The sequence below is a fragment of the Accipiter gentilis genome, chromosome 16 (genome assembly GCF_929443795.1).
Source record: "Accipiter gentilis chromosome 16, bAccGen1.1, whole genome shotgun sequence".
Lineage (NCBI taxonomy): Eukaryota > Metazoa > Chordata > Aves > Accipitriformes > Accipitridae > Astur > Astur gentilis.
The window spans coordinates 4972534-4993501 of NC_064895.1; the positions used below are offsets into that span (position 1 = coordinate 4972534).

General features: G+C 39.3%; 2 protein-coding genes across 5 annotated transcripts in view; one reads left to right on the forward strand and one right to left on the reverse strand.

Annotated features, from left to right (window-relative positions):
* The window catches only part of MCPH1 (microcephalin 1), a 130239-nt gene that overhangs the window by 30131 nt on the left and 79140 nt on the right, over window positions 1–20968 (reverse strand). The window contains exon 13 of one of the 3 annotated variants that reach the window (XM_049819373.1): window positions 6461–6542. The exons of the other annotated variants lie outside the window; for them this stretch is intronic. Coding sequence (XP_049675330.1) covers window positions 6499–6542 — 44 coding nt within the window. The 3' untranslated portion in view covers window positions 6461–6498. Of the gene's footprint in view, window positions 1–6460; window positions 6543–20968 lie in introns of those variants that run through there. 3 annotated transcript variants of the gene reach the window in all.
* The window catches only part of ANGPT2 (angiopoietin 2), a 43879-nt gene continuing 28844 nt past the window's right edge, over window positions 5934–20968 (forward strand). For both annotated transcript variants that reach the window (XM_049819402.1, XM_049819403.1), the window contains exon 1: window positions 5934–6396. In XM_049819402.1, coding sequence (XP_049675359.1) covers window positions 6112–6396 — 285 coding nt within the window. In that variant the 5' untranslated portion in view covers window positions 5934–6111. The remainder of the gene's footprint in view (window positions 6397–20968) is intronic.

A 20968-nucleotide genomic window follows, 5' to 3' on the forward strand; every position in this document is an offset into this window, starting at 1 on the left:
CTTATGAAAATAAAGTTGAATGTAATTTCCTAAGAGAGGCAGAACTAATACAATAAGCTTTAAAAGCAAGTCACATTTCAAGTCTTACAGAGGAACCAGACAGAATGTGTCGATAATGAGGATCACTAGAGGAATTTGAGAGACATTAATAAATGCACAGCATCAAAAAAAGGAGAAAACAAATGCCAAAGGAATATAAACATAACCTGCAGATTATAGATTTAAATGCATTGAAGGATGGTGGCAGTATCAAGTGTGAAAGAGAAAAAGGGGCTAGCATGCAAGCGCTGCTGAGGGAAGATACTGAAGTCTGGTTTTGGCCACATTATGCTTCCACTAATGGCGTGGCATCCACAAAAAATACCGTGTACTGAAATGATGGATTGGATGCTACAAGGCAAGATGGGAACAAACAGACTGAGTCACCAAGACAGAGTGGTAACTGAAATTTTTAGGGGATCAGATTGTTGACCTCTTGTCCCTTCAGCAAAAGTACAATGTGAGAATTACTGGATAAATGCCCTCCCTTGGAAGGAAGGGCACTCGAAGGAGACGTGAGGGAACGTCAGAGACGGAACATAAAGATGACTCTGAATTCACAAGACGTTACACCAGATGTTCTGAGTGATTAGAAATAAGCAGCAGCTGAGAAAGTGAGGGGAATCCTGAGATTTTTGTTAAAGAAGTCATGAGAGACCGGTGGAGAAGTTCAGGCTGAATAACAAGCATAATAGGCAGACGGTGGGGAAAGGAGGAACGATTGGTAAGATATTACCATTAATTTTAGAAGTGCTAAAGAACTGAACTATGGGTCTTGATGAAAACAATTTGTTTTGCCTTATCAGAAAACATAATAATCTGGCACTCCTGCCTTCCAAACAGAGTGTAAGTTCTCAAAACAGATTAAGATTTTCAGCAGACTAAAAATCTAGGAGGCTCCAAGATCCTGTTCCCTGTTTTTTAAGTTACGAGTTCATAAGTCTTGTCCTTGTTGACATTTGTTCCTGAGAAACATGCTAAAATACTCCCAGTGAAAGAAAATATTTTGAAGCCAGCAAATGGAACTACCATAAACTAATATTAAAGTACCAGGAACCAAAGGTGGGGACTTAACATTGAGTGTCAAAATGTGAGGAATGTAAATACCAGGAATATATGAAATACTTCATTAATTTATTCCAAGTTTCAGATAATTTTTCGTCTCAGGTTTGAAGTTCCATATTCTCACACTACAGCATTTTCATTTATATACCTAGATCAAATATCCCTATAAGGATGCAGCACCAAACCCTACTTGTTTACATTGTTCTGCTTGTATTTTGCACATATTTCATTACGTATTTTTCCCTTGCTAAACCAAGAAAACTGCTGAAATGAGAACTCGCTTATCTACTAAATCAACATCTTGAAAGTTTTAGGTGGCAAAGACTGCAGATAGCGGACTAATGCCAAGTCAACATTTTCTTACATTACCTCAAAAACTTTTATGCTTCCTTTTCTATCAGAGATCTCACAAGATCTCTGCATTTGCCTGTCAAACAGAAGCTGTGCAGCTGTAAGTAAAATGATAATTGGAAAGATAATGTTAGTGGTATTCAGGCATCCCTCTCAAAGCAGCTTAGTCATATGCTGTTATGGAATAAAAACTGGATTGGCTGAGTAAGGGAATTTACTGTTTCCCAGGAAAGGAAATTGCCTGCAACACATCTGGCAAAACGTTCTAAATGTTTGGTTTTGACAAAATATACATTTCAGCTCTTCTTATAAGGTGAGTTGTGTAGAGTGAGTATCTTCTTTCTAAAAAGGGAAAGATCTAATTTGTACTTTAAATATACCAAGCCACCATTTGTTATTTCATGTCAAATACTATATACACTCCACTATAAAGCAAGCAGGAAATCACAGGCTAAGCAGCTATATTTCAGTTTGCAGAATAAATGTACCACTCCGTATCGACAGCAGAAATAAAAGATGAACAGAAAAAAGAACATGGTAAAAACACCAGGAGGAAGCAACTGGTCTGAATTACAACTTTTTTACTCAATTTCATACTGGCATATATAAGATTCCATGCCAAATTATTTACATTCCTTCCTACTTCAACATGTCTAACAATGAGATGTTCCTTCTCATAATTGACAGGAGACAGATCTTCTCTGTCATTCAGTTTTTCTGGAATAAGCCCTGCCCTGCCCTGCGAGCAGACTTGTTATTATGCCTCTGAGGCTCAGTAAAAAGGCTGTATTCAGGCATCTTCCTTCCTCCTCCTCAGTTTTCAAGGACAAAAATGTATTTAACTCGCCTTACTTTTCACACCAGTTTTCTAAATTTAGCTGTTACTACTTTCTTTCCCCCTGAACTCTGACTGGCTTTGACTCCCTGGGGAAGCAGAGAAGACCACTTCCTCCTCCACAGCTGGGAAAGCTGCTCCCAAAGGGATAGAAAGGGTGAAGGATCACAGTCAAATGCTCCAAAAGATGCACCAAATACGGCACCATCCTGTAGTGAAGGGTTAAAGGGATGTATATTTATTTTGTTGGCAAGGTGAAAGCTCACTAACTTTCTTGGGCAGTGGGAAAAAGCACTTCATTAAAGCAGAAGGAGCCTGTTGGACCCAGATGGGGAAACAGCAAAATCCTCCCTCAGTTATATGTGTGTGTGTGTGTGTGTGTGTGTTGGGGGTTGTATTTCAGTTATTGCCCCTACAGCCTGGAAGTATCAAGGAAAAGCTGGGGAACACACTACCATGGTGAACCTCAAGGTGTTACCCCAAGAGCTGGATAAGAAGCACAGCCAAGGAGCCAACTGGTGGTGCCTGCTGTGCTGGTAAGGGTTTGCCATTAGTCATTTGTTGTCACTTCTCAGAATACCTGCACTTTCCATACCTTTTCCTGGAATTGCTGACAGCTGCCATAGCAACTGGCCATTCGTTCATTCATTCATTCATTCAAAAAAACCCCAACACTGCAAACTAAAAAAAAAAAAAAAAAAAACAACCCAAAAAACCCCAACCCAAAAAACCCCCAAACCACAAAAAACCCCAACCCAGCCAAAAAAAACCCAGTAAAAGGTGAACTAGTTTCTCTTTCCAGTATTCATACAACCACAGTTCTCCCTAGTGGAGGTCCAAGATACAGCAAGCCTTTGTCAGGCAGCCTCCAAGTTCAGTTTTGTTCCTGGCCCCATTACGGCTCAATGGCCTCCCAGGGTCAGGCATGGGCCTTTTCTAAAGGAAACCAGACTCCAGTTCAAACCTTTAGAGACACTCCAGCCTCTCCGCAAAACCCCAGCAAATTCAAGCTGCCAGATTACGTTGGTGATCTGGCTCACTGGTGTGGCATCCAGGTGGCAAGCTTCATAGCAATTCAAAACCTGTTGATTTAATCAAGCCTCTCATGGAGATCCTCTCTAATGAATTCTCTGCATCCCTTAAATCTTGTCTTTTTATATACGTACGGTCCCTTGAGTAGAGGTCTAATAATTAAAACGAAAACTTCTAAAAGACTACAGTGGTCAGGCTCACCTTTACCTTTAATATATGACTAAAGAATTAAAAAAATCCATGCAAATATACTCAGAAAAATTAAGATTATCCTCCAGTTCTTCCTCATTAGGAGACAGATACTTTCAGGGCTGGAGCAATCTTACTTTTGGCACTACTCTATTGAGGGCCCTGTATTTTTGGGGCTAGCTGTGAGAGCAAAAGCGAGCAGGGGACAGACCAATTTAAAGACAAGTACAAGTCATAATAGGAAATTCTCATTTAATTTAGCAAATTAATTAAAAATACTCAAATAACAGAAAATACTGAATTTGAATGTCTGGTTAGATACCCAGAAAAGCTTCACACAGTCTAGTGTATAAATCTAAACCTACATGCTGTCTTCATTGGATGATAGCAGGTTTCTCAACTACCTCGCAAAAGACTGTTATTCACATGGAATTAAACAGTCTTTGAAAGACTTCAATACATCAAAAAGCAGAAATCAGTATCCAAAAAGGTTTTGAACTTTCATTAACAATGCAGGTAGGCGTCACATTAACTTGCTTTGCTATTGCAATACAAAGCGGAAGGGATGGAGAATGCATAATTTATATGCCAAACCCTCCAAATATGTACATTTTGTAGCATATAATCTTGACTGTATCCCAAGTTACAAGCATATTCCTCCATTTCCTCTGGCTGGAAGGATGAACAATGGCAGATGAATACTCCACAGGGAAAAAAATCTGACAAATTAGTTCCACAGGTCAAAGTCCAAGTATAATTAGAATCTTTCTGGAAGTCTCCAGAAATGAATTCTAGAGATTTTCCTTTCTGGAGGTAACTATGTAGTATGTAAAGAAGTCCCAACAGCTTCCAACGATGTAAGGCATGCATTTTAGCTGCTACAACTATTTTTGACAGCCCCTGAACACAAGTTCCACAATGTAAAAAGTAAAAGCCACACTCTGTGAAATATGGCAAGTTGTATAAGAAAGTCTGTCCTAAGAGATCCCGAGGCACGCTGGGATTTTCCTTGTATAAGAGAAACTTTGGTCTGTAATTCATGTTAGTTTGCCTAGCGTGGTATTCCCTTTGTTTATTTTAATTAAGAAAAATCTATAGCTTCGAGATCCAGACCTAGGAAAACTCTCAGGCAGTTTGTCTTCAGGAGTCAGCATCTTAGCATGCTGGTTTCAAGAAGACATTTTCTAAACCAGAGAAGTAATCTTTTCCAAAATGTCAGTGGAAGCAACTCTTTACCAGGGTTTGGTAAGTTAGTTGGTTAGTAATTTTCCGCTTTTTCAAGCTCACTGATCATTGCAGAGAACACGGGAGTGGGAAGTAGGGGGAAGCTCCTTTTTGCTCTCACATACACGTTTCAAGTACTTACTTTATTAGAGTTTCCCTCACCTTTTACAGGTGTTTCCCACTTCCAAGGGCACAGAATTGGGCTAGCAAGAGCTGATGGGGTAACCGCTCCTCAGCCATGCTGTTTCCTGAGGCATGCCTTACTGCCACCGCCTCTGGATAGTTATTGCCTCTTCCAGTCCCAGCTGACTTGTGATTTGTAACTCTTGTTAAGCTTAGCACTTCCAAAGTTAGCCATTTAATACAGACCAAAAAAGCCTTAAAAAAAAAAAAAAGCTTGAAAACACTTAACTCTTGAAAGGCATGCCAAAAAAAGAGTATCCGTCTCAGAGATTCGGTAAAACACAAAGTCTGTGTTTAGCTGAAAACTTTTAATTAACCCCCCTCTCTTGTTCTTTCTGCAAGGACATGCCCAAGCCTGCTTTTGTACGCTTAGGACAGGGTCTTTTGCTGTAATTACACAATGCGTTGAACACAAACGAAATTACATCTTGGTTCAGCACATTTAAAAAAAAAAATAATTTTTTTTTTAAGAAGAACAAACAAGCCCAGGAACTTGTTTGGTTTTTTTTTTTTTTTTTGGGGGGGGGGGGGGGGGGGATGGAGAGTGTTGAAAAAGGATTACCACCACGAATAATTTAGCAGCCTAGTCGGAGGCTGTCGGAACTGATTGCTCTGTCTAGGAAATTCTCAATTAGAGCCGTGCTGCTGGAATTCGCCGGGCTCCCCCCTCCCCGGGCTGTCCCGTCCCCCCGCACCGCTGCGCGCAGCCCCGCGGAGCGCTCGTCCCGTCCGTCCCCCGTCCCCCCCCCCCCCCCCCCCCCCCCCCCCTAAGAAGGCGCTGGCGGAGCCCGGGGGGGGGCGGAGCAGCCCCCTCCCCACGTCTACCCGCTCTTATCAGCTTCTGCTCGGAGGGGAGGGAAGCGGCCGAGCGGGGAGGGAGCCCGTCGCCCCGGCACAAAAAAAAGCCTCACGCCTTGGGGAGGGGGGGGGGGGGGGGGGGGCGCGTCCCCCAGCTGGGGGTTTGTCCTTCCCGCATCTGACAGCTCGGGGCACGGCGGCCGCGGGGGGAGAAGCCGGCTCGTCTGCAGTTTGGCAGCAGGACAGTCCCGTCCCCGTTGTCCCCCCCCGTCCCCCCCAGCCCGCCCCATGGCAGCCGGGCGCTCCCTCCCCGCCACCGTTCACTAAGGGCCGGGCTCGCACGGAGGGGGCACGGCGGAGCTCTCGGGGCTGCTGGGGCTCCCGGCGGAATTAAAATGCAGCTGACCGCCTACTTCTTCTGGGGCTGCGGCGTCTTCCTAGCTTCGGGATACAACTCCTTCAGTAAGAGCACGGAGGCGGTAGGCAAGAAGCAGTACCAGGTCCAGCACGGGGCGTGCAGCTACACCTTCCTCCTGCCCGAGACCGAGAACTGCCGCCCCGCCGCCTCCTTCGTGTCCAACGCCGTGCAGAGGGATGCGCCCCTGGACTACGACGACTCGGTTCAAAGGCTGCAGCTGCTCGAGAACATCATGGAGAACAACACCCAGTGGCTGATGAAGGTAGGATAACGCCGTTTCCATCCCCAAAATCTTGTCCGCTACATCCCGCCGTCGGTTTTGTTTTTTTTTTTTTTTTTTTCCCCCCTCTTCTTCTAACAGTTCCTAAATCCACAAAACGCGTTCTCCATCTGAGCCAAATTTCCGAACTGCCTTTCAATCAAAAAAAAAAAAAAAAGTTGTTTTGCAGCCTGAGGACACAATTTTACTGACGAGGAAGGAACAGAGAACTGCACAGCTCGTGCTTTAAAGTTTGTCGTTACATCTGAGCTGCTTGGACAAATAGTAATTACACACAGGCAGGCAGGCTGCGAGCATGTCTGAAATTTCTGACGGGAAAGAACCAGCTACTAATTTATAATAACTGACAGGGGCTATTTTATCTCGGCTTAAAGACTGCAGAATGTACCTCTTTTCTGAGGCATGTGGGAAAGATGTTATCTGAAAGAAGATTTCAAAACCTGCATGCAGAAATTAACATATTAAGCCCCACCGGTAAAGAACTGTAATTCTAAGCAAAGACTGCAAGCCTGACTTGTACTGAAACTAGCCTAGTGAAGTGATAGAATTTCAAGAAAGTTCATTAGCGGATATCCTTTGCATCCTGTAACATTTCCACTCAAACATACAATATTCAAGGGAAAAATATTCTGGAAAAGGTGTTGCAGATGCCACGTAGCTTCCTTTAATGCAACTCCACTGCAGCTAAGGGAAAATGACATGCTTATTGCCAAAGTGGCAACATTTGTAAAGTTAGACCTGAAACAGCAGAAAAAATTTTCATACAGCATATGTTCTTCATATCACTGGGGAACAAACCTGATCACTAGTCCACATTTTTATAGAAACTCATTTGATTCTAAATGCTATAGAGTTCAATGGATTTTGATTTAATCAACCTATATTTCACGGGTACCTGAAAAAGTGTGATAGTATAGTTTAACTGCATAGCAAATTTACGAGTGTTTATGTTTCATACCAAGATGCCTATCTTCCAAGCAATAAATGTTTTGAGGATGTAACTGAGCTGTTGACACAGGATCTCCAAGTAAATGTTCCAGTGAAGTCATAAGGGTTTTTTCATAAAGAAAGAAGTATTTGTGGCGAACAGAGAGAATTCACAATTCTCTACAATGGGTAGCCACTTCTTACACGACTATAAAATAATTTTGCATGAGGGCTCGCTTCTCTCATCGCCTACAAAGTTACAGAACTAGCGTGATACAACCAAAGAAACCTGCCAGGGAATTTGTGTAAGAAAGAGAAGTCACGCTTCAAAGCAGAAAGCACAGTGTTTTCATCTACCTGAAAATGAACCTTGAAGCTTAAATCCAAAATGCATACACTTCAGGGCTGCAATGTGGGCCTCTAATCTGTCTTTATAGGTTTAGGATGCTTAATTTAGACAACCCAGTGTCAGTTCAGTACCTTTTGTTTTTTTAATCTCACAGGCAAACATCCTTCCCTCCACATACTTAACTTACCTTTCTACTTAGTAATTTACAGTCCTCACTATTGTAATGTTAGGACCAACATTAACAGATGTGCAATGCAGGATGAAAAACACACAAAGCAAAACAGTCTAATCTACCCAGCTGCTAAGCAATTTCCTAACATAAATAGTAAAATCACACACAAGACTCCAGTGCTAAATGCCACTTACGTAGGCAAACACAGTATCGTAAGTGGCATCAGGTAAACAGAAACCAGTAAGCAAATTCCAGCACCCTTATTTAGTAAAAACTATGCTTTTTCCTGTTAGTCCCTGGGAAATCAGTTACAAGAGGAATAGGATAAGTATATCTAACCCATTCTTTGGGGGATCAAAAGGCAGATTCTGTTTTACAAGACAGAGAAATGTTTCTTTTATTTGAGCAAAGATTTCCAAATAAGATGCTTTAGATTAGCCTGATTTTTTTCTGGCTGTTCCACAGCTAAACATCCTGTAAAATAACTGCTGTTTGCCTTTTTCACTATTTTAACACCTGCTTTTTATGTCATCCGTTTTGTTCACAAAGAGACTCCAACAAAAGTAGCTTTTCCTCAGATTTGCTTTGCTAGAGACACCTGGTCTGCAAGTGAAGATGAAAAGCAAAAAATAACCTTTAAAGTTGCTTACGGAGTTTACTTGCTGGTTTTTTTAAGGTCACTAATACACATTCCAAGGTTCATATTTCAACTTAGCCAAAATATAATGCTAGATTAGTCAAGGCAGGGCAAAATAGAATTGCTCACTTAAGTTTTTATACTGTATCGAAAGTGTAATATAAGAGAAATTTTTTAAATAACCTGACATTAACGTCTCAGCAATTGGAGAAAAAACTGCTTTGGGTCTTGCTTTTTAAAAAGTTATTTTTGCTCATTTAAGAGGCAGCACCTGTTTTGTTTTGAAGTTGTGTAAAAAAAAAAAACCACATTACAAACTTCTAGTGTGAATTATCCTTTAAACATTGCTCCTGAAGTACTGCACATCCCAAAACATTTTTACACTCCTCCCCCCACTCCTGCCTTTAATCCATCAACTAAAGGAAACATTCTGTTTCTGAATGAACGCTGGGCTGTATGAATGGAACAGCATGGGAAGTGTGCGCTTCATCTGGTTAATGGACAAACACAATAGGAAGAAAATGAGTTACGTAGGTCCAGGTTCTTTCCTGATCTGCTCCTGCATAGAGCAGGAGCTACAGTTCTCCAATTGCTACAAATCGCTGCTTCATGAAAACCCAGGTTTTTTTTGGTCTGAACTGCATTAATGCCTTATGCCACTACTGTATGTACCATAGATAAAGCTGGAGAATGTCTCTTCAAAAGTAGATTATGTTTAAGCGTTCAGATGACATACCAGAACGAACCACTATCCCACCTAACCCAGTGTTCAGCAGGAAGCCAGTAAGCGATGCGGTAGACCAAGGGCCAAAACCCCAGATCAACTGTGAAGCAATATACCCAAAATGAACTTTCTCCTTGGACTTTCCCTAGTTTGGGGTCAATTTGTACATTGAAGTGTAAGATTTTTTCTAATGCAGTGTGTGGGCAGGGAGGAAAAACCTCTCAACAATAAGATTTTCAATTAATTTGAGAGGATAGCAGATTGGTATACAGCTGAGATACAAGACTGGAAATTTTAAATGTAGACATGTATGTTGGCTGTTATACTTTGGAATTTTTTTATATAAAAACAACATCAGGTTTTCGGATATTCCTAGAAGACAGGCAATTCCCTTAAGTTCCACAGTTCAAGAAATCTCCATCTGAATTAGTGGCAGCTTTACCATTTGGATCACAGCATTTCTACTCAAGAAACTGCATTTTTTCAGGTATTAAGACATTGAAATAACTGAATGCTGACTTTAATTCACTTCTTGGTACATAAACTAGATCCTATGACTCAGGAGATAACGACTGTATCCAAAGCAATAGTGTAAAAGAAGGGGGTCTTATTTTCTTAGTCTTTCCTGTTATAAACAGCTGAAAACAATGTATGATCAAATGCATTATAGCATATGGAATAGAGGTAATTTATTTGCAGTTTATCAGCAGATCAAAAGACTAGGAAATAAAAGTCTGTGCCAGGAGTCAACATTTAAACCTAAGACCAGAACTTCATCCTGAACCATCCCAGCAGACTGGGAGGGGGACACTTTGCTAATAGAGATGCAGTATCTTTGGATACTCTGAACTGAGATTTGGTTTTCCTTATCATGATATCCTGGAAGCTAAAACCCCTTTGTCACTTTGAAACACATTTCTTCCCCAAGCACAACAAAATCTGATGTTTTAAGATGAATGGGAATGAATTCTTGTAATGTTTGCTGAGTAATTACCAATGAGAGGTTGTAAGTATTGTCATACTTGTACTAAACTTCATATCTCAAATAAGAAAAGATATTCTGACGTGCCGTCATCCAAAACTATCTGCATACAATGGACAAGGACAACTACATTGTACAGTGTTGGATTTTGAAGTACGCAAGAGATTATTCTGACTGTGAATCAAGAGCTGCATTCCTTTCCTAAGTAATGCATCTGTTTTCACTTATTGTGAAAAGTGCTTGCTTTTGTCTATCAACTATGTATTTGCAAAGCAAAAGAGTACTGGCAGGACCCAAAAGAAAATACTTTTTTACTTTCAGATTAGTACATGTTACCAGATAAAGTTTCCACGCTGCTTTAAATGATATGACTATGCAGCTTATTTTTACATCTCCTGTAGGTGAATTTCTGTGAAGGGATTTGAAATGACACTTTTGCATGCGTTTAAAAACTATGTTGCAAAGGCTATTCCTGCATCACTCCACAAATACCAAATTGGTGATACAGGTATGAAATTGTACAAAATCAACAAGGAAGAATAGAGATTTTCTAGGACAGATCTACAAGATCTGAAGTTGAGAGCTCGCCATCTCCAAGATGTTATCAGTAAAAAAATGTGAGAAACAGAGGCTTGTTTTACTGAACCAGTCTCTTACTAGCATTCAAGATATATTTTCATGTGCTTTCTTTGTTATCAATATGATCAGAAACTTACCATCTTTGGTCCAAACAGCAAATTGGGAGACTTTCTCCATTAATTCTTGACATCAAGTGCTTTATTTTCCTTCTTTTTTCTCTTTCTTCAAGTGCACGTATAGGAAATGAGCCTGGAGATGCTTGAATTGACAGTTTCCAGTCCTTTTTGTCTGCATACCCACTTTACTTATAAGTCTTAACAGCATAACCTTTAGAATATCTTAGAAAATCTGCAGAGCAACTAAGGTTCAGAATGATGTTTCTTTTACGGACAGTTGTCTTCTCACTGCTCCTTTTTTGTTGTTAATTATGAACAAATTCGATAACATGCAACTCCCCATAATTTACCAGGGGAAACAACTGACATAATTTGCTGGATTCCTAGTCACAAGAAACAAGCTATCATGGTATGTATTGCTTAGAACGGAATTTTGCCTAGAAGACACAGATACCCCTTTCCAACCTTCAAATTATGATATCTAGTTTCTTCAGTGATTATCATACTGTCCTTTTCATACTATAGTATTTGTGCTTTTGAAAATATACCACCCACATTATACATTATTTGATTTACAATACTTCTTACAGTAAACTAAGGCAGCTTAGTAAGCCACTATTTATTTAACAACCTTTTACATACTTTAACACAAGAACTGCCTGTTGTATCTGTTATTTCATGGGATTTTACATAGGTTTGGCTGAAAGCCAGGATGGGAGCAATGTAAGACTGTCTTCTTCTACCATTACCATTATCATAGGGCTAGACGTGCAAAATGCTGCCAACTGATTTAGAAGACACAGTGTCAGACATTAGATTACGGTCTACAACCAGAGAGGTGCCTCTGGCAGATCCTTCTCCGGAGCTTAGCAAACCCAGAGTTTCATCAGGTAACTCAGTCTACCTTAATTAGCTCCCTAGAGTAAGTGCAGTCTGTCTCTTCAGCCTGGAAGAGAGAGAAATAGAGGAATGGAAAACTTTAAAGAAATCCTCCTTGAAGAGGCAGATTTATCAGCATTGCTGAAGAAGTTGCAAAAGCTAGCATGCTGCACGGCCCTCATCCTGGCATACCACTTTGGCACTGAAGTTTGTAAGCCTCAGAATCAAGAGGCAATAGGTAGAAAGTAGGAATGTGGACTAAGCTGCAAATATGACAGAAATATACAGATAAACATTATGCTTCCCACTTGTTCAAACAGCTTAGGTACAAGAGTCAAATCAGGACTGGTAGCCTTTCCACAGAGTTTGGTGTCTCCCCATTCCCATATCCTGACAGAATCACAGAATGGGACCTTCAAAGCTCATCTCGTTCCAACCCCCCTGCCATGGGCAGGGACACCTTCCACTAGACCAGGTTGCCCAAAGTCCCATCCAACTTGACCTTGAACACTTCCAAAGATGGGGCATCTACAACCTCTCTGGGCAACCTCTTCCAGTATCTCACCACCCTTATAGTAAAAAAATTCTTCCTGGAACAGAAGATGCAAGTTGTACTTCAGGGAGAAAAAAAGGTTCTGGCATCTAGTTAGCAACAAGGTACTGATGGGAGCCTTAAAGATACCTGTACAGACTGCAGAAGAAATGGGAGAAGACAGCTCTTGAATAAAAAAATATTTAATGAATATTCTAGTATACGAGACAGGGATGTCACACAGAAAATATTTTGGTAGTCCAAATGCACCCTAGGAAATCTCTCACTGGTAATAACAGCTACACCATTGAGAAGAGCATTTGCCAGTGGACCATAAGTATCAATACAACCCTCAAGAAAAGGAGAGTTTCTGTGGCACTGAATAAGAAGTTTCAGAAATAAGCACAGACAATTTTATCTGCCATTTTATTCTTTAAATTTCTCAGAATAGCCAAATATAAATTACAGGTGAAAAAAACCTAGGAGCATCTAGGAAAAAAAAAGGTACGGCACAGTAATTTAATACTTAGAAATGCCTTAGAGATAGGGCACATTCCACAGTGGAACAAATTAAACCAAATAACCTCACACACATACAAAAAGTTAAAAAGTGCTTTACAACTGGAAATACTGTGATCATTTCATTTCCTTTAACAGATATATCTCTAGGAAATGGGGCAGAGGAAAAAAGAATTGTATTTATTCTCTAGTGAGAATAATTGAAATACTGTTTGGTGAACCTAAAGTCTATTCTAAGTAAACCAAGCTCAGAGGAAATGTTAAAGAATTCTTCAGGTTACAAAATCCAGATCCATGTTTTGCATAAAAAAAAATCCCACACCTAAATAGTTCTGCAAACACTCCCTGTGTCCATTTTCAAGCTGCCTAGGAAAATACATTACTACTCCTTAAATGCCTTTAAAAAAAAAAAAAAAAAATGCTTATTACATTCCAAGTAATTACTGAAAATCCTATTAGTTTTTATCTGCTTGTGGAACAGGTTAACCCTAAAATTAAGATTTTGTTTACAAAGCTCAGCAAACGTATCCTGCAATTTGTATGATTAGGAGATATCTGTCTGTTCTCATTCCAACTTCCAGCACATTATGGGTTAGTCTGGACAGAGAGAGGGAAGCTACAGGAACTTTTCTGCTGTCTTTATAATGCCCATACGAAGCTTTATCAGTTTTTTTAATAATCTTTCAGGAGCCTACTAAGGTCATAACAAGGTCTTACTGCTAAAAAGAGGTGGTTTATAGGATATGCAACCTTCCCTCTGTTAACTTCTCTCTCTGTTAGTGAAAGTATGGATGGAAATCTAGTATTGTTCACAGAGTTACGTTATTCACAGAAGCTGTAAGGGGTGAAACATTTCCCTCTCTAGGTGAGCAAATACTTCAGAGTTCTTAGATGTCAGCAACTTTCTTTCCAATTCAGCTGTCTCTAGAGATTCCTGTTAAACCCAAGTGACATATAGTGTCCTAATTTTGCTCAAACTCCCTTTAATACTGTAGGGAAAAAAATATCTTTTCAGTTTTGTATTTGTATTCAGGTCTCAAGCATCATGATAAGAGCTTAAAAAAAAAGAAACTATATAGGGTTGCTTTACCCTCTGGGAAACAACATATCAACTTTCTATCATTGATTTTGGCCAGGGATTAAAATGAGTGGGTTGTGATAACACAGCTGAGAGCTTAACAGACTATTTTATTGAATAGCTAGCTATGACATCTTATTACTTAAGTTTCCAGAAGGGGGAAAAAAAGCCTTGCTTGATACATTACAGCTTTCAATGTTAGCAACTGAAATTCTTTAAGAGGCATTCAGTTTTTAGACTCTGTAGTACCTTTTAATAATGCAATTATGAAGACATTGAAAATAGCTATGTGCATTTTAAAAGCTGTGCTAAAGTATACATGAGGACCAGAGTAATTGAGTATGAAGTCAAAACTAAGATATTAGAGCATTCTGGTGTGGTACAGTACAATCACACAACTGTCATCATTTGAGCTACTTCAGTAGCAATGTTATAATTACACTGCAATGCATACATAGCATTATACGATAATGAATAAAGTGTTTGTGAAAACCACATGAAAACGCATTAGGCAAATGTTTGATCTTTAACTATCACTCCACTTAATAGAACTTTTTGACAGGGAGAAAAGCTAAAAGTTCTCATCTTTGGAAAAACGAAAAATTGTATCCTTTTAAAAATGGTAGAATCCTCTTCAAATCCGGAGTACAAAAACGACTGAGCAGTGTATCAAGCCCCATCCAGACAAGAGCTCTGCAGACCTGTTCATTCTCACGCTGCAAGCATTCAGAGTCATTCACCTCCTGTACTCACCGTATCAGCTTCATCGCTATGCTCGCTTTTTGGTTCAGGCCCGCACCTGACGTGCGTGATCCTGGAAGGAAAAAGCCTCTTTTGTTCCATTCTGTCAGGGTGTGGGAATGGGGAGACACCCAGCTCAGTGGAAAGGACATTTCCTGGGCAATAGCCATAGCCCTTACCCCACCAGCAGCCAGCTCCCCTACATATGATATGACGTCAGTGCGTCGGAGGCCTGCTGTTCGTCGTGTGACCTGATGTATAGTCTTACACTCAGGTATTTGAGTGAGCCGAGAGGTTTAATTTTGAGAGCTGGCACCTAAAAATCATTTTAGTTTTGTCTTCCTCCACAGAACTTGCAGACATCACACTAAGACTCTTCATATACTTCCCTTAGGTCCTCTCCTTTGAACTACGTTATGTTCTGTGCAACAACTTTCCTCCCTATTTTCCATTTGCCAGGTGTAACCACCTGCAAGATACTAGTCCAAACCCACAGCTTCAAAGTGAAATATAAACCAGCCCCTTAAAGAGAATGTGCCAATCGGTCAGAAGCAGTAGCCTCACTTTTCCACACTATCAGCTGTCAACTGACAATCTCAGCTGTGCATAAGGTCAACATTCAAACATCAAAAAAGCTGCAGGTCAAGACTGAAATATATGTAGCCATGGAAAACACGCTTGCCATACTTTCCTATTGAATTACTAAATATCCTGTCCATTCAGACAGTTCAATATTCAAGAAAATTCCCTAGTGAAGACTTAATGAAACAATTTCCATGTTTTTGCTTTTCTTTTCAGAAAGCTTTTCTATAAACAAGGTAATTCAGCTATTCAAAGGGAACAGCAACTTCCAGTTTCTTAATACAACTTAAAAAAAATGGATAAAGTGGGTGAAAGACAGCTTAAGTGAATGAGTAAAAAAAGACAAAATCTTGTATTTTTCTGCTTCTAAGGAACTGACTTAAATAAAACTAAGCTTCCTTGCGTGAGGTCTGAACTTTGACCATATTAACTATCCCTGTGTTTTCACTTATCTTAAACTTCCATCCTGATGCTAGATTTTCTGTCAGATATAATGATTGACTATAAAGTAATAGTAAATTAAAAAACTCTGCTGTAACTGCTATTGGAGCTTTAGTGGGAATGTTTTCTGAAAACTACTCTGACGTGATGAAACAAAGTTCAAATAACTAGAAGGTAAACCCTAAGACTAATAACCTAACCCTCAGAAAGAGTATAAACTGCAACAAATATAAACAATCTGACCCTGTTGAAATCTTACCATGGCCAAGCAAGGATTCTGACAGCTACAGTTTACCAGCTGCGGAAGAAAGTTTAAATATAGTAAATAATACCCTATTTTTTTTTCTCCTGACACGTAAGTTTATTTGACTTGCATCTAGAGAAAACTTATCCATGTCTTGAGTTCAGCTTCTTTGTTATGGTAAACTTTATTATTTTAAAAAGGCTCTGAGGACAGCATACAAAAACCTAGCTCTGCTCTAAGCAAGTAGAAAAATTCCCACTGACTTCTTAGGGAAACTGAGATTTCATCTGATGTATCTAAAAGCTCATTTGACTCAAAAGGTGAAACTTTTTTTTTTTTTTTTAACTAATTGAAGTTGATAATGGAGTAAATCAGACATGTGCTTTCAGGCTTACTTCATGTGGACTACCTCTGACTGGTAAGGATGCTATTGGAATAGAAAAAAAGAGTGATAATATTAATCACAAGGAAATACACATTTTCCTTTTCTTGTCCCTCTCAAGTCCACGTGGAAGTAACGTTTCCCAAGAGTCTCATCCAGTCAAGTCCTTCGTGCTCACCATTTTCCTCAGTGAATTTCCTTCCAACTTCGTAATATTTTTAACCTTCCAGCCAACCAGACAATTCCTTCCCTCATCGAGCTTTAAGATCAGTCTTCCAGCCCCCTTTTGCAGCTCATTGCCTTTATGAATTCCTATCCCTGACACATAAATTTTTAACAGATTCAGTTCCTTTTTTTTTTTTCCCCTTCCCTTCTTCTTTCCCTTTGTTAAGACCATTCAGCTTCCTAACTGTCCAGTCTGAACTTCTTTTTCTCTACATCCCTTGTCATTCAGGATTCTCAGTTCTGGCTTCTTTTTTCCTTGTTAAATTTCTTTTTAACCCTCACTATATGCGTACTCTCCTGGGTATCAAGACAGACAGCTTTTTTTTCTGGCTAGCTGCACCTAGTATTGATGACGTACTTTCTCTGTTGCTAGATGTGGTTACTCATCTAGGGGGCAGAATCTTGCATCCAAGGGAGTTTCTGGAAAGTGCATTTAAAAGTCTCCCTCTTCAGTGGCCCATCCCATCAGATCTTGATAGACAGGGACACTTTCCTCCCATACGATACCCATCCTATAGTGTGTAGGTTTGGTTCTCAGCCATTTTTGCTGAGAGTTCCTCCTCTTCTATTACAATCAATGCCAATAGCATTGCTTGTTTTGAGAGGATCTGGCTCCAGTTTCTGGTCTTCATAGAAAGGCACCAACTGGCAGCTGCCTGGCTTCAGGCTTTCAGAAGCAGTGACTGGAGCTCAGCTCAAGAGGTGACCTTCCATCACCACCTGAGTGCTCAGTGGGGCACCAGACACAAAGAGGAACTTTTGGAAGCAATGGATGGTAAGACTTTTCTTCTCGGTTCTGTTCCAACAAACTAAATTGCCTGCTTTTAGATGGATAATCCTATCTATTGAGGCTAAAAATGTATTTTTTTAATCAGGATTACACAATTTAAAATATTTTTTTTCTGCGTCACGCACTACGTTTTGTTTCTGCAATATGCTGCCTATACATGCTGATCTTATTTCCAAATATTTGTGTTTGTCCACTCTTAACACAGTAGCTTTCTATCTTTGAAGCATGGAATTCCTCAGAAGCTTTTGCTTTAAAGCCTCTTAACTGTGCTAATGAAACAGCAAAGGGAAATAAATAAGTAGCATTTGACAAGAACGTATCAAGATGCTCAGTGTTTTAACTAAGCAGAGGTGACCACCCGGGCTTCCCTTACTGAAGGCAGCCCTTAGTGCTCTCTGTAGTCGCAGTCAAAGCCATTTTGGTTTTGGGGCCCTGCTTCCCCTGCCCAGTGTTTTGGAAACTTCATGAAAGTTCTCCAAAAGCTCTGGTCTGGCAAGTGAGGAATTTTCAGATTGGTGATGAAAATGTAGCAGCTTTTCTGACACACCACCCTCCCTGCCCAGCTAGCATATTAGCAATGGGAACAGTGGCGAGCAAGATGCAGCATATCTTAAAAAAAGAACTACAGCACTTAAGAGAGGAAACCACCTTTGGGTGTTTTTTTTTTTTTTTTTTTTTCAAATATACAGGAAAATCAGTGTGTGAGTTCTTAGCAGAGAAATTCAGTCCTTCAAAACTGAAATCAGCAGCTGGCACGTACTGTGTCAAAGTCTTCAGCATTCATAAATTGGCAGGCCTTCAGCTCAAATGACTGGTTCTCTCTTGGTAGCATCATCATTGAGGCTTCTTCAAGAAAAAACAATTCTTACAAAAGCTCCTAAACTATATTTAGAAGCCAGCATGTTGCAAAGTTTAAGAACTACTCAAACTGCTTTCAGTTTCCTTTATCTGTGAAGTTTAAAAAAAATCTAATGATTTTTCATGCTGAAAGATGCTCTGTGAACACAGCTTTGAAACAGGAGACACCCAGTTTTATAGCTTACAAAAAAGACTAATTGTATTCCACTGCTTCCTAACTAGTTTGATCCTTGAACTCCGAATCATTCTTCCTTCTGGTTGGAAGTGGAATGCAAGATGACTGCTTCCCTAGAAAGCAGTGCTGAGAATGAACTGTGAATGCCTAGCTCTTTTTCACTGCCCCAATAACGTATTTTGAAAAGAGAAATTTACTTCATATTTCTTCAAAAAATTGCATTATGATTTGCTCTACCACATCATGAGCTGTTCTCTTGAAAGAGGAATGCATAAAAAAATTCACCTGATATTATAAGTTGAGGTAAAAAGATAAATGGTTTTATATTAAGAAAAATCTGTGGCACATATAAATTAACCAAAAATTTCATAAAGTTTATAAGGCTACATAGCCAATGTCTGTCACAAAGAATGTCGCAAGTACCCCCACCTGCATACCTGATAGTAAGTTTATTTCAGCAGCCTATTGCTCAATGGAATGGAAAAAATACACAAATGGGAAAGGATTACTTTAGACCTGGAATAGCAAGTGTTCACTCAAATGTGGGCTTTTTAGGGCAGAGTCTCATCTTTACACCAGTCTGGTAAAGTGCTTACTCCCTGATGGTAGCATGCAAGTACAAAATATGACTGAAAACATGTAGGCTTGTCTCCACGAAGTTTGAATATTCAATTTGTGAAATTATAGCCCAATGCTATACCCTAGCATTTAAAAATTAAATAGCAATTGGCAGTATTTCTTATATTGTTCATAAATAAGGAATCCTAATTTTCAGTGTTGGTGGCTTGTTGCACATAATGTGGAATATTTATATTCATTTCAGTGAATGGCAGAAGCATCATTGGCTTCTTGTCTTCCTGGCTTCAGTGCTACTGAACTTCGGCAAAATGCCATTCATGACTCACACTATTTATTTATTTATTCTTTATTTTTAGACTAATGGGAACTTTATGAATTCCTTCCCTGATTTCTAAGAGAAATACCACTTAGCTGTGATCCTGAAAAACGGTGATTCAGAATCTTAGATTACTGCCTTAATGAATATCCTTAACTCTTAATGTGAATGGTTAATCACCAAATAATTGATTTTAGCTCTGAAGATAGTGTAAAAAAAATGCACAGTAAAAGTATATGCATCATATATAGCATAAAGAAGCAAAGTCATCCTCTAAGTGACAACCCACATGAAAATGCATGCACAAGTGAGGTATCACGTGCACAAAACAAGCTCAGTGTCTGGAATGGTGGGAGCTCAACTCTAAGACAGCCTTTGGGATAGTTTCAGCTCTCAAAGTCTCTTCCCTTTTCCTGTGCACTCTTTTGCTTTTTCTTCATCACCATTTTGATTGTAACATTTGTAGGTAGTTCAAAGCATGCAGTAGAAAGTATGATCATGCTGTAATACCTTTTAGGATCAGCTACAAAATACTTCCAGTCAAGAACACAGAGTGAAAGTCATTCTTCATAAATATTTGTGCAGACAATGAAGGCATTGCATGCATTTAGTTTCATGTTATATTAATGAAATATTTGGTTTTTATTCAAGTAGATTATTGCCAATGAAGGAGAGAATTCTTTCCTTCTGCTAGAAAGTGTAAATTATACAAGCGTAACAAACAGCTTCCTCTAAATGAGATGTAATCAGACATGAAAATAAGCTGCTAAGCTTTCATTTAGTGCACAAGTGGGATTAACTGAACCATCTCCTGCATATGATTTACTTTAAAGTCTGTATTTACTATTTTAAGAGTTAGCATTTAAACCTTTTGTATTTTATGACACAATTTTAGCTTGAATATTTTCCAATAAATCACAGCTCACTTTCAACTAGTATTCATTTATGATGTTACTTTCACCTTTTGTTTGCTGACAGGAAAATGAGATAAGAGAAAAATCTTAGCTGGAGGTCTGGACAGGCAGACATGCTCGATGGGGCATGTAAGAAGCTAATAGCGCAGAGACATCTCAAGCATTCCCATATACATTCCCAAGAGATTTTTTTCCCCCTCCCTTGAGAAACACCACATAGTCCTCTGGGACTTCCTGCCCCAGGAAAGAAAGAAAAAAAAAAAAAAAAAGAAAGAAAAAAAAAAAGGAAAAAAAGAGGCAATTTAAAATGTCTCTTTTCCAGACACGATTGCCTGTTTTTCTTCTGCAGTGTACTACTTTTTTCCAAAACTTACAAGCTACTAAAATTGATACCTGACTTTCAGAAAACATAGAGAAATATATTATTTTATTAAAAGTTGATTTAAAATAGCTTAAGGTCTGATTGATGGGGATTGATGCAATACCCTTAAAAATGTATTCCCTTAGGTCTGTCAAGATAAATGGATCTTGGAAGGGATAGTGATTTTTTCATTTTTATTCTAACTTTAAGCAGTAGCAACATTGATGGACTGTGAAAACAAGTATGAAAAGCTATTTTAAAGAGAACAAAACTGTCTGCAAAATTGAAATTTTTACAGTATTTTGTCTTCATAACACCAAGACATTGCAGTGATGTGGAAATACAAATATAAGCACACACGGAGAGCCTGGCAATATGGTGCTCCATTCATTACATACATGCATGCATATTAAGCAGCATGCGTGGCATATATATGTAGGTAAAATACTTCA